The 15,700-nt window shown below is 35.9% G+C and overlaps 1 protein-coding gene across 1 annotated transcript in view; it reads right to left on the bottom strand.

The window, feature by feature from the left end:
- Window positions 1-1,426: 1,426 nt before the first annotated feature.
- Window positions 1,427-15,700, bottom strand: part of VEZT (vezatin, adherens junctions transmembrane protein) — an 82,120-nt gene continuing 67,846 nt past the window's right edge. The window contains exons 10-13 of the mRNA XM_042781688.1: window positions 11,972-12,165; window positions 6,966-7,066; window positions 5,210-5,414; window positions 1,427-1,950 (exon numbers count right to left, since the gene is read on the bottom strand). Coding sequence (XP_042637622.1) covers window positions 1,427-1,950; window positions 5,210-5,414; window positions 6,966-7,066; window positions 11,972-12,165 — 1,024 coding nt within the window. The remainder of the gene's footprint in view (window positions 1,951-5,209; window positions 5,415-6,965; window positions 7,067-11,971; window positions 12,166-15,700) is intronic.

Genomic DNA, 15,700 nt, shown 5'->3' with positions numbered 1-15,700 from the left:
TTCATTATAATATAATAACTTTTTTCTTGAAATTTAGCTAAATGGTAAGCTAGGCCCACCCTAAGGTGCTTGCACCTTCTCAGTTTAATTATGCTTGTCCCAGAATTTTGGCAACAGGCAAAATTACTTGTAGTACAAAGGATTTCTATTACTCAGAGAGCAGAACCAAGGTTTTCTTCAGGGGAAAAAAAAAAAAAAATTTTCCCCTTAGATTACAGAAAGAAAGTAATCTCCTTTGGCAATGCTAAAAAGAATAAAAGTAAGTTTACTCACTAAAAATGGTAAATTATAGGAATTCAAATGTGTCCTTTAGGAAGTCTAAAGACAATCTAGATTCATTGTATAATTTCCGTTCTAGACAGCATCATAAGTTAATCCTATATTTTCCCCCAAATAATATGTATAAACTTTGTTAGTACCTGGTAACTACTGGTTTCACAAACAGTGTACTCCTGAAAATACCACTCTTTGAAAATGCAATTACAACACAAAACAGACAAACTGGACATTTGGAAAGCAACCTGTTTTAGGAAGTAATTACTAAATGAAGTACTAAGGAGCCAGAATGCTCTCCAGGAAGCTGACAGGTCGTTTCCTGAAACAGCAAGGTGGACAGGGCATAGCTTCAAACGGAACTGTGGGCGCCTTATATTAATGAGACTCAATTATCCCCAAGTAAACTAATAAAATGGATGGGGCCTTGAACAATAGGGAGCCCCATTTTGACATAACTTTTAATTGCAACAAGAACAGAAGAAATTGATGAACACAAAAAAATGAAAATGGTTACTCTTAAAATGGTACAAAGTTTTTCTTTTAAAACTCATTAGGACATCTTAAAATTAACCATAGATATATACGAATACATGTATATACAAGGAAACATAACAAACATGTCATACACTTTTGAAACTACTTTATAGTTTCAATTCCCAGCTCACATCAATTGTATGAATTAATTTTTTTATTCAGAACCTGTGTCTTTGTTTTATGCCTGGTATAAACAAGGAAAATACAAATAACCTGTTAACATAATAGCCGCAGTTATTAACTGCAAGAATACAGTAAAAAGAAATTATACTAAATGTTAATGTTTTTATCCTGGCCACCTTATACTAAGAAATTTAGGCAAGAAATGATAAATTCATTTCTTCTTTAAAGTACTTAAAGAATTCCAAGATTAATCAATTGAGACGCAAATGAAACAGCAGTTTCTTCAAGAGAGCCCTTACCTTTCTTTTATTTTCCTAAAAGATCTGCCATTTACAGGTAACTACTATTTTCAAAGCAATTGTTCAAACCAGGGTCCTTCCTGTAAATTCATAGCTTAGGTGTATATGTAAACTTACACTCATTTTCCCTTTGCAGTGAAATACCTAGTGTTGATGCTAAAACACTTTTCATAGATGGAAGAATATAAAATCCTTCATGTGACTGTTGGCTCTTTTTTTTCTTCTATCCCATTTTTATTTTCTTGCTCTTCTTCCTCCTCTTCATCACCAAAAGTCTGTTCCTGCATGGTGGTAAAGGAGAGAGATCTAGCAGCCACTTCCGCAGCAAGGCTGGAAGTCAAGGTAAACTCCGGTGACAGCTGTAGCCACGCCAGTCTCTGCTGAAAGGAGGACTGCACTGAGTCCCTGGGAGAGGGCTGGGCAGAGGCCAGGGCCTCTACATCTCCCAGCTGAGGTTCATCTTCGCTCTTGCACTGGTAACACACTCCTTCTTCAGCTCCTTGCAAGACTTCATTTGCTGAACTGTCTTTATTTTTACTCTCTAGAGGGTTTTCACATAAATACTCAGTCCTACTTATTTCACTCTTAGTTGCTGAGGGTTTACTATTTTCCTCTTCAGTATCATTTTTACCAATTTTCCCCATATCTGAATTCAAAGATGATTCTGAATTACTTATGGGTTCCACTGGGTCTACAGGAGACAAGGATTTCAACACAGCTTCAAGGAAAAAAAAAAAAAGAAGAAAGAAAGAAAAATAATAACAACTAAGGATCCAGCAATGATTTACATTTCTAATTTAAATTCTCAGTAGAATTTTCTTAAAAAGAACAATAAAGAAACAAAATCTAAATAAAACTTTCTAGTCAAATCAATGTAAATTTATAAAAGCCAGGGAACTTTACAAGTGATAAAATGCCTAAAAGATGAAATGAGATAAATATCTGATGAGGATTTTTAAAACATCTCACATATTATCTTATTCAAAATGTTAAAATAGTAGTTTTTAAAGTGTGGTCCCGAACCAGTAGCATCAGCTGTACCAGGGAATGTGTTAGAAATGCATATTTTCAGGACCTTCCCTAGACCTACTGAATTGGAAAATTCAAGGCTCAGCTCAGCTGTGTTCTACAAGTCTCCAGTGAGTGTGAGGCCCTCTAACGTTGGAGAACCACTGTATTAAAGAATAAGCAGCATGATTTTCACTGATAATGGGTCAGATAAAAGGCTTAAAGTAACCAGATAATAATCATATCTTCAACACATATATTTACAAGTTAAAACAGCATGAGAAAAATGCATATGCAGTTCAACTTACTTGCCAGCCACCTAACAAGACCTGATGAAAGATAAAGCCATAACTTTTATACATTTTATAATGCCGCAGAAAAGTACAAATGAAATAAAATCTGCATTCCAGATCAGCTATACAAAGCATAATACATAAATATAATATATATCCATACGGCAGGAGTTGTCCTTGCAAGGAAAATGAAGTTTTATTTAGCCCCTCTTGATGTTAGTAGGCAGTGGGGTTGCTTGCTAGGCAGTCTCTCCTCCCATATGAGGGGTTAGTACAATACAGTGTATTACGAAGCAATGACGGAAGAAAAAAAGTGCTTCTTGAAGATCTGGTGTCTACTTAAAAAATGGTTTTGTAAAATGTGTCCATTTCCAAGAAATAGATCCCTAAGCTGCAGTAACTCCACTAGAGAAGCAGCAACAACAGAAAAAAATGGCAACAGCAGGTTCCAGTGCAGAATTTCCCTCTCTAATTCCATTCGGACTTTACCCCTGTAGGCAGAGATGAAAACAACTCTGGAAGATGCACAGAAATTTTTCATGGGACAAGCAGTCTATGGTATCAGCAGCTATTTACTTATTTTCACAAATTAAACAAATCAGTTTTTTGCCCTTTCAAATGTAAACTGCATCAAAAGCACATACCTGAAAAAAGACACATTTTTTCCTCATTGCTATACCTTTACCCCTGTCAATAGGATAATTTTAAAGTTGTATGAACAAAATATTTAAAAAAGGATACACGTTTTTATACAATGCTATTTTCAGTCTGCAGGTATGCCAGTCTATACATCTGCTAGTCTTTAAAGAATATAACCTGTATTAAAAGTTAATTGATACTCATGATTATTGCTATTTAATGGAGGTGTATAACCCATATAGCCGGAGGATCAACTGACAAACGTGGTAACACTGCGCTAGAATGTATTCCTCCAGGAGTTAAGGATTTTTGCTTCTATCGATGTTTGAGGGATACAGCAGTATCTGGAATATAAACTATACAGTGACTGGAATATAAACTCAATAACTTTACTGAATGAAAAACTTGCCGAATGAATGCTGTGGGAGATAATAAACCCCTAATTAAGGAGACTGTAATTTAGAAAGATGAAATAATGAACACAGAAAATAATAGTGCTCAAAACATAGTACCCATAAACATTCAATTTTTGTGGGGCCAACATTTGGATGAGTAGGTTGCAGTAACTCTCTCTTCACTGCTACTTCTAGCAGTCTTAATCATTTCACTTCTCTGCAATATGCTTTGCTGCTCAAGATTTAGTATTCATTTCACTACACTGCCAATCTGGGTGGAGGTCTGCAGTGATCGAGTAGGTGGCAGGGCTGGGGGAATCAGAGCGTTCATGGAGGAGAGACTGGTAAAGAGGTCAGCTTGGGGAAGAAGGCAGAATTTTCAATAAAGGAACTGCATGAATTTTTTTTTTCATGACTAAAATTATCAAATTTTGGGAACCATACTCTAATTAGATAATATTATTGGAAGACGGTATCTGTATTAGAAATAATAGAGGCTAAGACAGACTCACATGATGGAGAGCTTGCGAACAGGAAAAAGATTTAGATTTAATGCATTAAGAAAGGGAGAACAACTGTAGGCTTTTAAAATAGTGTTACCAATGCAATGTTTGAAAAAGATCTAGAAGCTTGCAAGATAGCTTAGAAAAAGAAAAAGGTCCTGAAAATGGAAGTCAGCTAGGAAGTTATAAATCATGATCATGATCGAATAAAGACCTGGGCTAGAAAGGGACCAATGGGAAAAAAAGAAAATGTAACAAAAATCAAGAAATAAAGATCAGGGCAAGAGAGAATGGTAGGCCTCCCTAAGAGAAGAAAAAGAGAGCTCTGATGAACTTTCCAGAAGTGTTAAGTAATCTATATACTTCTAGGGAAAAAAGAAAGAGAAAGCAAGGTAGTGATATTGAGGTTCCATATAGAGTGCCTAAAATGAAGAGAAGTTCACTTTACCATATTAATAATCCATAGGAATTAATTCTCAGCTAGGAATTAGCTAGGTTGATGGTATAAAGTATCAAACTTCTATGCTCATGTCTTCTTTTTCACCCTCCATAAAGTTTGATGGAAGGAAAAAGGGTAAGAAACATGAATGAGTTTAAGGTGAGTCTTTGGGATTACCAGTCACCCAACCTTACCCACATCAGAGTATGGAGACAGTGTAGACAGAGCCCCTTCACTCTCCATCTACTAAGGTACTCAAATAATTTAGTGATGTGGCTAAATGGCCTAGGTCTTAATTTACTTTTTTCAATAGTAAACATAAAGTTATAATTTCCTTTTTTGCTGGTCTTTATGTTACCATAAGGATAGCAGAATTCAATCTCAAATTTCCTACATTTGAAAATAGTATTTCATATAAAATACTCCAAATCACTCAACTTACTGCACATTCCAAAACAAACCCAGTAAAAAATGAAATAGTTGATGAAAAAAATATGATTTCATATCCTAATGTGGTTATATACCTATTTTTTTTATTGTTCAAATTGATGTTGCATTTGGAAAGAAAAGTACTATACTTACTGATAGATCCCTAAAATCAAAGCCACAAGAATTCTACAGCTAAGACCCATGGTTCAAGAAAAAAAAAAAAAGAATCCTCCAAATTAAAACAAGCTTTTACTCTGCAATCAGTGCTTACCATGCTCACTAAATAGGAGTTGCTTCCACTTCTGCCTTTCTGCTTCTGATGCTTTGAACCCCAGCACTGATTTTAATTCCTGGAGAACCCTCTTAGATTCTTCATGCTCACGCTTCTCTCTCTCTCTGTCTTCTTGACACAAGTAATAAAAATCATCCTTTCTGAAATCACTGTCCATATCTGTATCTACATAAGCTTCTAATTCCTGAAAATAAAAGAAAAAGCAATTTACTTCAAGCAGACATTTTAACAGCAGCATTCATTTAGTAGATCTTGCTCTTGGCACAGATATTTTAAAGCACAGTTGGGCAAAAGAAGCAAACATATATACCTACAGATAAATTGATTTAAAAACAAAACAAAACAGTAGATGCCTAAAAAGGATTATGGATAACAAAGTGTAACTTCAATTATTATTTTTCCACTGTGATACCATATTTATTCATATTTAGAGTCATCAGCTATGTTAAAACCAATCAAAATTAGAAGGGCTGTTGGTTTGGTAACATTTTTGTGGTAGTCATAGTTCTTTCTGGCTTCCTAGAAAATCTGAATGCTATTTCTAGGTTTGAGGTCCACCTCACCTTATGGTTCCCCACATCTCTAAGGGAGAGAGCAGGATACATGCTTACCCAATCTCCCTTGCAGTTAAGATTCAGGTAAATAAGCTGAGATCTCTAATCAGATGTACTTGCATTAGACCTGATTTAGAAACTTATGATGAAAGAAACAGGCACCTTGAGGAATCCATCCTGGCAAGGTTGGTGGCAGCAGCTCTGGTGGCATAGTGCCTAAGGCATCTGACTGCTAACCAGAGGGCTGGCAGGTCAAACCTACCAGCCACTCCCTGGAAGGAAGACTGGGTGATCTACTTCTGTAGTGATACCATCTTGGAAACCCAAGGAGGGGTCGCTATGAGTCAGGTCCAACTCGATGGCAGTGAGTTTGGTTTTTTTTGGTTAAGGTTGGTGGCAGATCAAGTTCCCAGAGGCAGAGGTTTAGGGTAGTTTTTACTGTTCAACACTGATGGAGAAAGCAGCAGTGTCTGTGCCCAGTGATTAGGAGTTATGTTTCCCCCGGAATGGTTCTTTTGAGGTGATTTTGGCTGCTTACTCTAACCTGGTTCAAGCCTGTTTTTTAGTCCCTCTGAATAATTCTGTAAGTTATCTAACATATTTTAAATCATGTCTTGTCTGTTTAACTAACTAGGGTTGGTTTATATTTGCAATTAAGACTCCTAACTAGATAATACAATTTATCAATTGTCCTTAGGATAAGCAAAAGAAATCTTTGTCAATATGCAATGCAATCATTGGAGTATTTTTAATTGAGGTATCACATATATAAAAAACACACAAATCTTAAGTACATAAGATTTTTATATACATATATACATTAGTAACCACTACGCAGATCAAGATATAACACTTTCCAACATTCCAGAAGGAACCTTTGCAATGTACTAATTTTCACCTTATGTGTTTAATCACTTTTAAAGACTTCTAAAGAATGAATAGTCAGTCAGATATAAAAAATGGGACAGTATGCTGGTGGATGCAATGGATTAAAATTCAAGGCACTAAAACATAATGATACGATACAGTAAATATATACTATGCTGTAACTGTGGAACCTGTCGAAATAGAAATTTGACAGATTCATTTATGAAAACATTATCCATGTTACTTAAAGAGAAACTAATGTAAACTTCCTATTTAAAATTCTTCTTTAGGACAAAAAGCAATTTAATCCTTACCTGCTCTTCAGGAATTGGATCTTTGTCTGCAATATGTAGAGGAGGGTGCATCAGAGGTACTGCAGTACAATGTGGGTTTTCACATGTTATCTCAGGCTTGCCTTTAAAAACAATGAAGTGTGGGTAGGAATAAACATAAGAAATAGGCCACCCACCCAGAAACAAACACAGGTCTAACAAAAATATTATTGGTACTAATATTTTGCCAATTTCATAGTCCAGTTTGTTCTAATTACAACTTTTAATTTCTAAGGAAATAAATGGTATCAGTAACGTCAGTAAATTTACATATTTCTTTTCATTTGAAGTTCAACTCTTGGGGGGGGCTAGTTAAAGGACAATTTTAAAAAAAGCTCATTTATAATAGTAGCAAAAAGGAATAAAATAACAGAAGAAATTTAGTGAGAAATGTTCAAGATGTATATAAAGATAATTTTAAACCTCCTGAGGCATGCAAAAGGAAACTCAGACAAATGGAAAGGCACCATGATCTTGGGCCATCATCATAAAAATGCCACTTCAATCTACGCATTTAGAAAATTGATCCCAACAAAAACATCATCAGAATTTTTAAAGGGGAGGGGCAAGGGAAGAGGAAAAACAGGCAAATTCTAAAGCTCTTGCAAAGAAAATTAAAAGAATAGTTGAGGACAGTTCTAAGAAAAAGAAGTAGTAGGATTAGCCCAATAAGCTATTAAAATACAGTATGATAAACTTTCACCCAAATCACAATAAAAATTTAAAACCAAACAAAAATAAAATAAAATATATCATGAAAAAAACATTTGCACCTTATGCTACAGAGGGCCAATTTTCCTAACAGACAAGAGAGCGTCTACAAATCACTAAGATGAACAGACAAAGAAAAATGGAGAAAACGTGTGAACGACATTTCTTAGGAAAGGAATTACAAATTACATATGAAGAGTCTGAAAACCTCTTAAAAATTCCTTTACAACAAGGGTAAATACTATTACATACACAATCCTGCAATAACAGTAAAAACAATCTACACAAGGATACACAGATAGAACTCAAGCTGAACAGGGGTGGGATGGCGAATGGGACTACACCTAGGAATATATATATATTTGACAGAGAATATTTCTACATACGTATTTATATGTGCTACAAATATATCCATGAATATTAAAAATGATCTAGGAGCTCTGGTGGTGTAGTGCCTAAGGCATTTGACTGCTACCAGAAGGCTAGTGGTTCAAACCCACCAGCCACTCCTTGAGAGGAAGGTTGGGCAATCTACTTCCGTAGTGATACCACCTTGGAAACCCAAGAAGGGGTCGCTATGAGTTGGATCCGACTCGACGGCAGTGAGTTTGGTTTGGTTTTTCAGTAGAACATACGGGGGCAAAGTTATGAAAACTTATTAGTCACAACCAAACACCCTGAGAGAATGAGTCATTAGGCATGGGGGCCCAGGACTATAGTTCTGGCGGATACTAAGGACAATTGGCATAACATAGTCCACAAAGACAATGTTCTACATCCTACTTTGGTGAGTAGCCACTGGGGTCTTAAAAGCTTGTGAGTGGCCAACTATTGGTCTCTTCCCATCCAGAGCAAAGAAGAGTGAAGAAAATCAGACACAAGGAAATAATTAGTTCAAAGGACTAAGGAACCACGTGAATCTCAGTCTCCATGACCCTGAGATCAGAAGAACTAGATGGTACCTGGCAAGTGCTGACTGCTTTGCAAGGGATCACAACAGGAGGTCTCAGAGTATGAAGAAAATGTGGAAAAAACTCAAAATCATAAAAAAAGACCAGGCTTATTGGTCTGATAGAGACTGGTGGAACTCCCAAGATTATGGACTAAAGGCCATAGTCCAAGTTCAAGTGTGGAACTGAACTCATCATCATTGCTCAGCTTTCAGCTAAACAGTCAGCCCTATGAAGTGAACAATAACACGCACTCCTTAGAACAATCAATCATATCATGTGAAAAGGGCAGCATTCACCCACGATTAAAGCTTAAGGCGGCAGGAAGAGACAGGGAAGAAGGGGGAATGGAAATGGCAAACACAGGGAAGAAGCGGGAACAGCGCTATACATTGTGGGAACTGAAATGAATGTCACAAAACAAAAGGTACATGAATTGTGGAATGGAAAATCAATTTGCTCTGTAAACTTTCACCCAGATCACAATTAAAAAAAAAAAAAAATCATTCTTTAAGTGTATAGTTTGACTGAGTTTAGGCAGTCAAGCAACTATCACAACTGCAACAAAGACACAGAACAGTTATATCATCCTAAAATATTCTCTTGTGCTGCCTCTGTATAATAAACTCCTCCCTCCATCAGCAAACTACCAGAGCTCCTTTCTATTTTCTGTTCCTAACAAGTTTGCTCTTTAAAAGCGTCATTTAAGTGGAATAACATAGCTATAGTAGTTTAATTCTAGCTTCTTTTACTTAGCATGATGCATTAGTGATTCATTCATGTTGTTTCATGCATCAGTAGCTCATTCCTTTTTTCCTGTTGAGTAGTATTCCACCGTATTGATGGACGTTCCACAGTTTATCTACCAGCTGAAGGACACTTGGATTGCTTCCAGTTTCTAGTGGTTAGGACAAAATCGCTATAAACATCTGTGTGGAGATTTTTGTGTAAACATTAAGTTTTATATCTTTTGGGTAAATACCTAGGAATAATACTTCTGGGTCATACGGTATATGTATGCTTAATAGTGGATGACATTTCTAAGAGGAAAAGGACATAAAACTTCAAAATATTTCTTCAAAAGTATTTATCATGAAAGACAAGGGTAAGTAATGAGCATGGCAACTAAATGTCATATATGTTCTAGATCAAGACATATAAAAATATTGGGACAATCAGTGACATTTGAAGGTGGTCTGTGAATTAGACAGCAATACTACATCAGCATTAATTCCTGATTAACTGTGGATATGCAGAAGAATATCCATGTATTTTTAAAATGCAAACAGAAGTATTTAGGGGTGATGAATCTTTATATCTGCAACTTACTCTCAAATGGTTCAGAACAAGAGCAAAAGAGTTACACACACAGACATACAGATAGAAGGCAATGTGGTAGAAATCAGCAACTGAAGAATCTGGATAAAGATCTTTTGAACAAATAGTGCAATTTTTCTTTAAGTTTTAAATTACTTCAAAATAAAATTTATTATCTGCCCAATGGTTTAGAGTGTTTTAACATAATGGTTAACAGACGTTAGGTGAGATGCATCTTTTAACATCCAAAGGTCTTCTGAGTGTTTCTATTTATTGTTGTTGTTGTTGCTGTGTGCCATCGAGTTGGACCCAACTCATAGCGACGCCTTCTTGGGTTTCCGAGGTGGTGTCACTATGGAAGTAGGTTGCCCAACCTTCCTTCCGAGGAGTAGCTGGTGGGTTTGAATCGCCAGCCTTCTGGTTAGCAGTCAAATGCCTTAGGCACTACACTACCAGAGCTCCTTTCTATTTATAGACAATATATTCAAAAGTGCTAGACTTAAGTCATATTAGAAAGTTTAATATGTATAAGTATTAGAACATATTTAAGTCTTTTGCAAATTTATCCTTCCGAGAAAAAAATTACTCACCATTTACATTTGAAATCTAAGAAACCTATTAGTAATATATATCAGTAAGTAGTATGTTATTACTTCCTTTGAAAAAAGTTATACTTTTACTATGGAAAGATTTATTCAGCTTATTTAAGATCTTAAATAGAGTATAACTGCTGACCTTCTGTAAGCAAAGCAATGACTAACAGAATGGTAAATCCATCTTTGGCCACAATACAATTTCTATGTATAAGTTTGATTAACCTTATAATAAAGATCTAAGGAATAAATACAATATTAGTTTGTAGCGCAATTAAAAATATTAATATGACAAACATTTTAAATGAAATTAGTGATATAAAAGTAGTAAAAAATATGGATCAATTGAAGGCAATTTAGCTAAAAATTTTAAGAATGCCTTTATACCTAGCAGTACAAGGTAGTCTGATATATTACCATTAAGTAATGAGACCACAAAAATGTTTGACCATTGACCATGAATATGTAGTGCCCTAATTATGTCATCTGTGTGTTACTTCTGAATGACACAAGCAAGCACTTTATCTTAAAAACTGTTTCTGCCCCCAAACTATAGAACTCATGCTTTCATTACTCTAAGTGAGGAAGAATTTCTAGAAGTTCTAATGGGAGCTCTGGTGGTGCATGCAGCACCTAAGGCATTTGACTGCTAACCAGAAGGCTGGCAGTTCAAACCCACCAGCCACTCCTTGGAAGGAAGACTGAGCAATCTACTTCTGTAGAGATACTGCCTTGGAAACCCAAAGAGGGGTTGCTATGAGTCTAATTGACTCAATTATATAAATTATATAATTTGTGTATTATTTCTGAATGACACTAGTAAGCACTTTATCTTAAAAACTGTTTCTGGCCCCAAACTATAGAACTCATGTTTTCATTACTCTAAGTGAAAAAGAATTTCTAGAAGTTCTAATAATGATGGAAAGATACTATCAAAATCTATCCTTTCATTTGTGTTTTTAAAAGGAAAGTATGATTCACTGAACTTTCAAATCATATTCATCTTTTCTTTATAAAATCAAAAGCCAAAAGTTTGTATTCAGTGTCATTTGTAAGGAGCCCTGGTGGCGTAGTGCGAAAGCATTTGGCTGGTAACCAGAAGGTTGGTGGTCCAAACCCACTAGCTACTCCATAGCAGAAAGATGAGGCAATCGACTTCTGTAAAGATTTACTGCCTTGGAACCCCAACTGGGGTTGCCAGGAACTGGCATCAACTTGACAGCAGTGGGTTTGGTTGGTTTTTGGTCATCATTTGTACATACTAGTTCCATTTTTTCAGTAAACTAGAAAATTTTGTGAAGCCAGTTACATCATGCAGATAAGAAATCAACCTAAACATCTGGAAAATAAAATCCTATGAGAGCAGAAGAATAAGCATGTCTGGTAAATCTGTGCCAAAGAAATCTCTGATATGTACCTTTTTTATCTGTATTTCTTCGTAACAGTTTGTCCACCTGAGAAATGGCCTCTTCCCAGCAATTGTTGCTTGCTTGTACATGGGGCTGAATCAATTTTAATTTCTGTTCTAGGATCTGATAAGACTCTGACACTAGTTCTTGTGTTTCTTTAGTACAAACAAGCTTTTCAAGTTCATCTTCAAGAATTATTACCCTGAGTAATAAAGGGAAACAAAACCAGATTTCTAAAATATAAAATGAAAACTTCAGAGTTCAAAAGGCTTGTTAAAAAAATAAGCTTATAAGGAGCATTATACATTTATTCAACAAATATTTCTTGCTTACATACTAGACACTTTATGAGCTGAAATGATAAATTAAAGCCATCTCCTACTTACAACAAACTTAAACCTAGCCAGGGAGATTATACGTATACATACATAAAATACAGTATCATGAACAAATTACAATTAACATTTAATTTTTATTTTACAGATGAGAAATCAGGTCTAGAGTTTAAGAAACATGCCACATGGCTGGTAAGCTGTGACACTGAGCTTACACCAGGCAGAAAAGGATAATAGTAGCGAGAGATACAGTGTTTTATAGAATTCAGAAGACAAGAGTTACTACAAGCAATGGGTACAAAAAAAGAATGGCTATGGAAGAGGTATTTTTAAGGTAAGCCTTGAAGGATGGATAAAATTTGACAATGTATGAAAAACAAAGGAAGATCATTCTAGATGTAACACTGGAAAAGATAGTCATACAGTTTAGCTGGACTGAAGGAAAAGAGTAGAAGATAGAAAAGTAGATTCCAGGTAGGTTTACAGCAAACCCTTTCTATACAATGTCTTATATAAATGTTAGTCTAAGTTATCGTACTTCAAAACCAGTGGCGATTTTCAGTTGAGAAATCAAATATATGCCTCAGTAAGGTTAGTATGGCAAGGAACACTCTGGAGGCCATCACTCATCTGTCAGTTTGTTGTACTGTGGTGGCTTGTGTGTTTCTGTGATGCTAAAAGCTATGCCACTGGTATTTCCAATACTGCAGGGCTGCCCATGGTGGACAGGTTTCAGTGGGGCTTCTAGAGTAAGACAGACTAAGAAGAAGGAAGTGGTAGTTTACTTCTGAAAAAACTGGCCAGTGAAAACCTTAAGAATAGCAGTGAAGCACTGTCTGATATAGTGCCAGAAGATGAGCCCCTCACAGGTTGCAAGGCACTCAAAATATAATTGGGGATAAGCTGACTCCTCAAGGTAGAGTCAACCTTAAGGCAACAAGTCTGGAGGCAGGGAGAAAAGTTAGTGTTCATGCATTAATTTAGGTAAGGACAATATAGTCCTGCATTAACACAGTGAGAGTAGGGACAGCAAAGGGGATAAGGGAGAGGGAAGAGTTAAACAGGAAAAGGTTGTGAAATATGAAATAAAAAACAGTGTTTAGGTAATACTTTTAAAAGTTGTGTGTAGGACCACTATAAAGCAAATCAGATTTTTGTTTGTTTTTGACTGGTATATTCTCTGGCTAGAATAATTATAAAGGTGACATATAGTAGCATATATAGACTATTTTCATTTTTAAATATGAAAAATATTTCTCATGCACAATCCACAGTCCCTGAAAGGAAAACTTCTCCTTTCCATTTTCATATCCATTCAGTATAGCACTCCTCCTTCCATAAGCTACCTTCTCATTTTAATGCATTTCAATCTGGCTTGTGAAGTTCTGATTTTATTGCCAAACTAATACTTTATAGGGGAGCTCTGGTAGCATAGTGGCTAAGGCACTTGACTGCTAACCAGAAGGCTGGCGGTTCAAACCCACCAGCCACTCCTCGGAAGGAAGATGAGGCAATCTACTTCCGTAGTGATACTGCCTTGGAAACCCAAGGAGGGGTCGCTATGAGTCGGGTCCGACTCGACGACACATAACAACAATAACAACAACAACAACAACAACAACAACAATACTTCATAGAGACCCTGGCTTTGCCTAACACAACCTTTCTACTGAAATCTTGCTTTTCTCTGATGACCATCCTACCTTTGCACCTTCTCAAGTGGAGATTACCTTATCGCCCATATTCCCCGTGGGAGGTAGGTGAAAAGTCAGGTTAGCATATATCTGCTTGTTTAGAATAGCAGCTACAGACCACTGAAGCATCCCTTTTTAAATCTTTCCTATGCTCCAACCTTTCAATCAGTCTTACATCTTAACTAGTCAATAAAAATGTGCCTTCTCAAAATGTCAGACTTTAATTTCTTGTCCTTGCATATCAAGTAAACTAGCATTTTGATTTTACTGTGACTTTAAGTCCTTTTTATCTATTTTCTTATCTTATAAAACTGATTGCTTACCTGCCCTTTCCATTTCTTGCCTGGTATCCAGGGTAAAGCCTATCTACTATAATCTTATCAGCTCATCAAATTCCTTCTGATCACTCTTCACATCCATCTTCCTGATTACCAAGAAGGCATGAATGCAACCACTCATTTTCTCCAATCCTATACTATGAATATGTTGCTGAAAAATCTTATCAGAAATTATTGTATTCCGACTGTATGCTATGACTCAATTTTTAAACTTGAAATTGTTCTCTGAAAAATTCTCCATGTAGAAATTTATGAAAAAAGAATTTTTAGTTGATAAAGGTATATAGTGGCTAAGGCACCTGAAGGCTGGCGGTTCAAACCCACCAGCCACTCCTTGGAAGGAAGATGGGGCAATCTACTTCCGTAGTGATACTGCCTCGGAAACCCAAGGAGGGGTCGCTATGAGTCGGGGCTGACTTGACGGCATATAACAACAACAACAACAACAACATACCAAAGTAGAACATACAATTTTAAGAATTAGGGCAGACTATCAACAATGCTGTGGCAACTGGGAGATCAACAAATATAAGCTATGACTTTACATTCTAATGTTCACCTGCAGCTAAAAACTTACCCTGTGCTTCAAGAAAAATGTCCAAATCTATTGGAATTTATTTAGAAATATAGCAATATGCCCTTTATTCAATTATGTGTAATAATACCTCTTGTAATTTATTGTTTTAGTGCTGGCTGATCCTCTTAGACTGCAGGTTCCAGTTTAAAAGGCCTAATTTACGAGTTAAAAGCAGCTCATTTTGGGTCTTTTTTTAATTTTGTTTTTTTCTGGGAAAATATGCACAGCAAAACATACATAATTTCAACATGTCCAATTCAGTGACAGTGATTACATTCTTCAAGTTGAGCAACCATTCTCACTCTTCTCCAAATTATTCCATGACCATTAACATAAACATACTGCCCCTAAGTTTGTCATCTAACCTTTCAAGTTTGTCTTGTCAATTGACCACACACAGATAGTTCTTTAAAAGAGCACAATGCTTAAGGCAGATATACTTTACTAATTAAGCCAAATCACCATTTGGCTCCAAGGAGACTTAAGGGATAGTTTTGGTTTGAGATTTAAGGTTTAAAGCAAGACTTTGAATTGGTTCATTCTGCTTCAACTCCCTGATGAGAACTTGTATTTCTATCCCAGATATACTGAATCAGCATCTACACTTTTACTAGGGAGTTATAGAAATTACCTGGGGATCCTAAGTATCTTTTGAAGTAGAAATTAGGAAAACTAAAAACTATAAATGGCTCCTCAAAATTATTGTACTTACAAATAACTGCTACATTCGTGGCTATAAATCATCCTTCATGCTGCATGTTTCAATTCTGTTTCTTCTTTCTAGCTAGGACAC

The sequence above is a fragment of the Orycteropus afer genome, unplaced genomic scaffold (assembly GCF_000298275.1).
Source record: "Orycteropus afer afer isolate SDZICR_OR568_19922 unplaced genomic scaffold, OryAfe1.0 scaffold00151, whole genome shotgun sequence".
Lineage (NCBI taxonomy): Eukaryota > Metazoa > Chordata > Mammalia > Tubulidentata > Orycteropodidae > Orycteropus > Orycteropus afer.
Note: the sequence above shows the minus strand (reverse complement) of the source record. Positions and strands in the feature narration are given on the sequence as shown.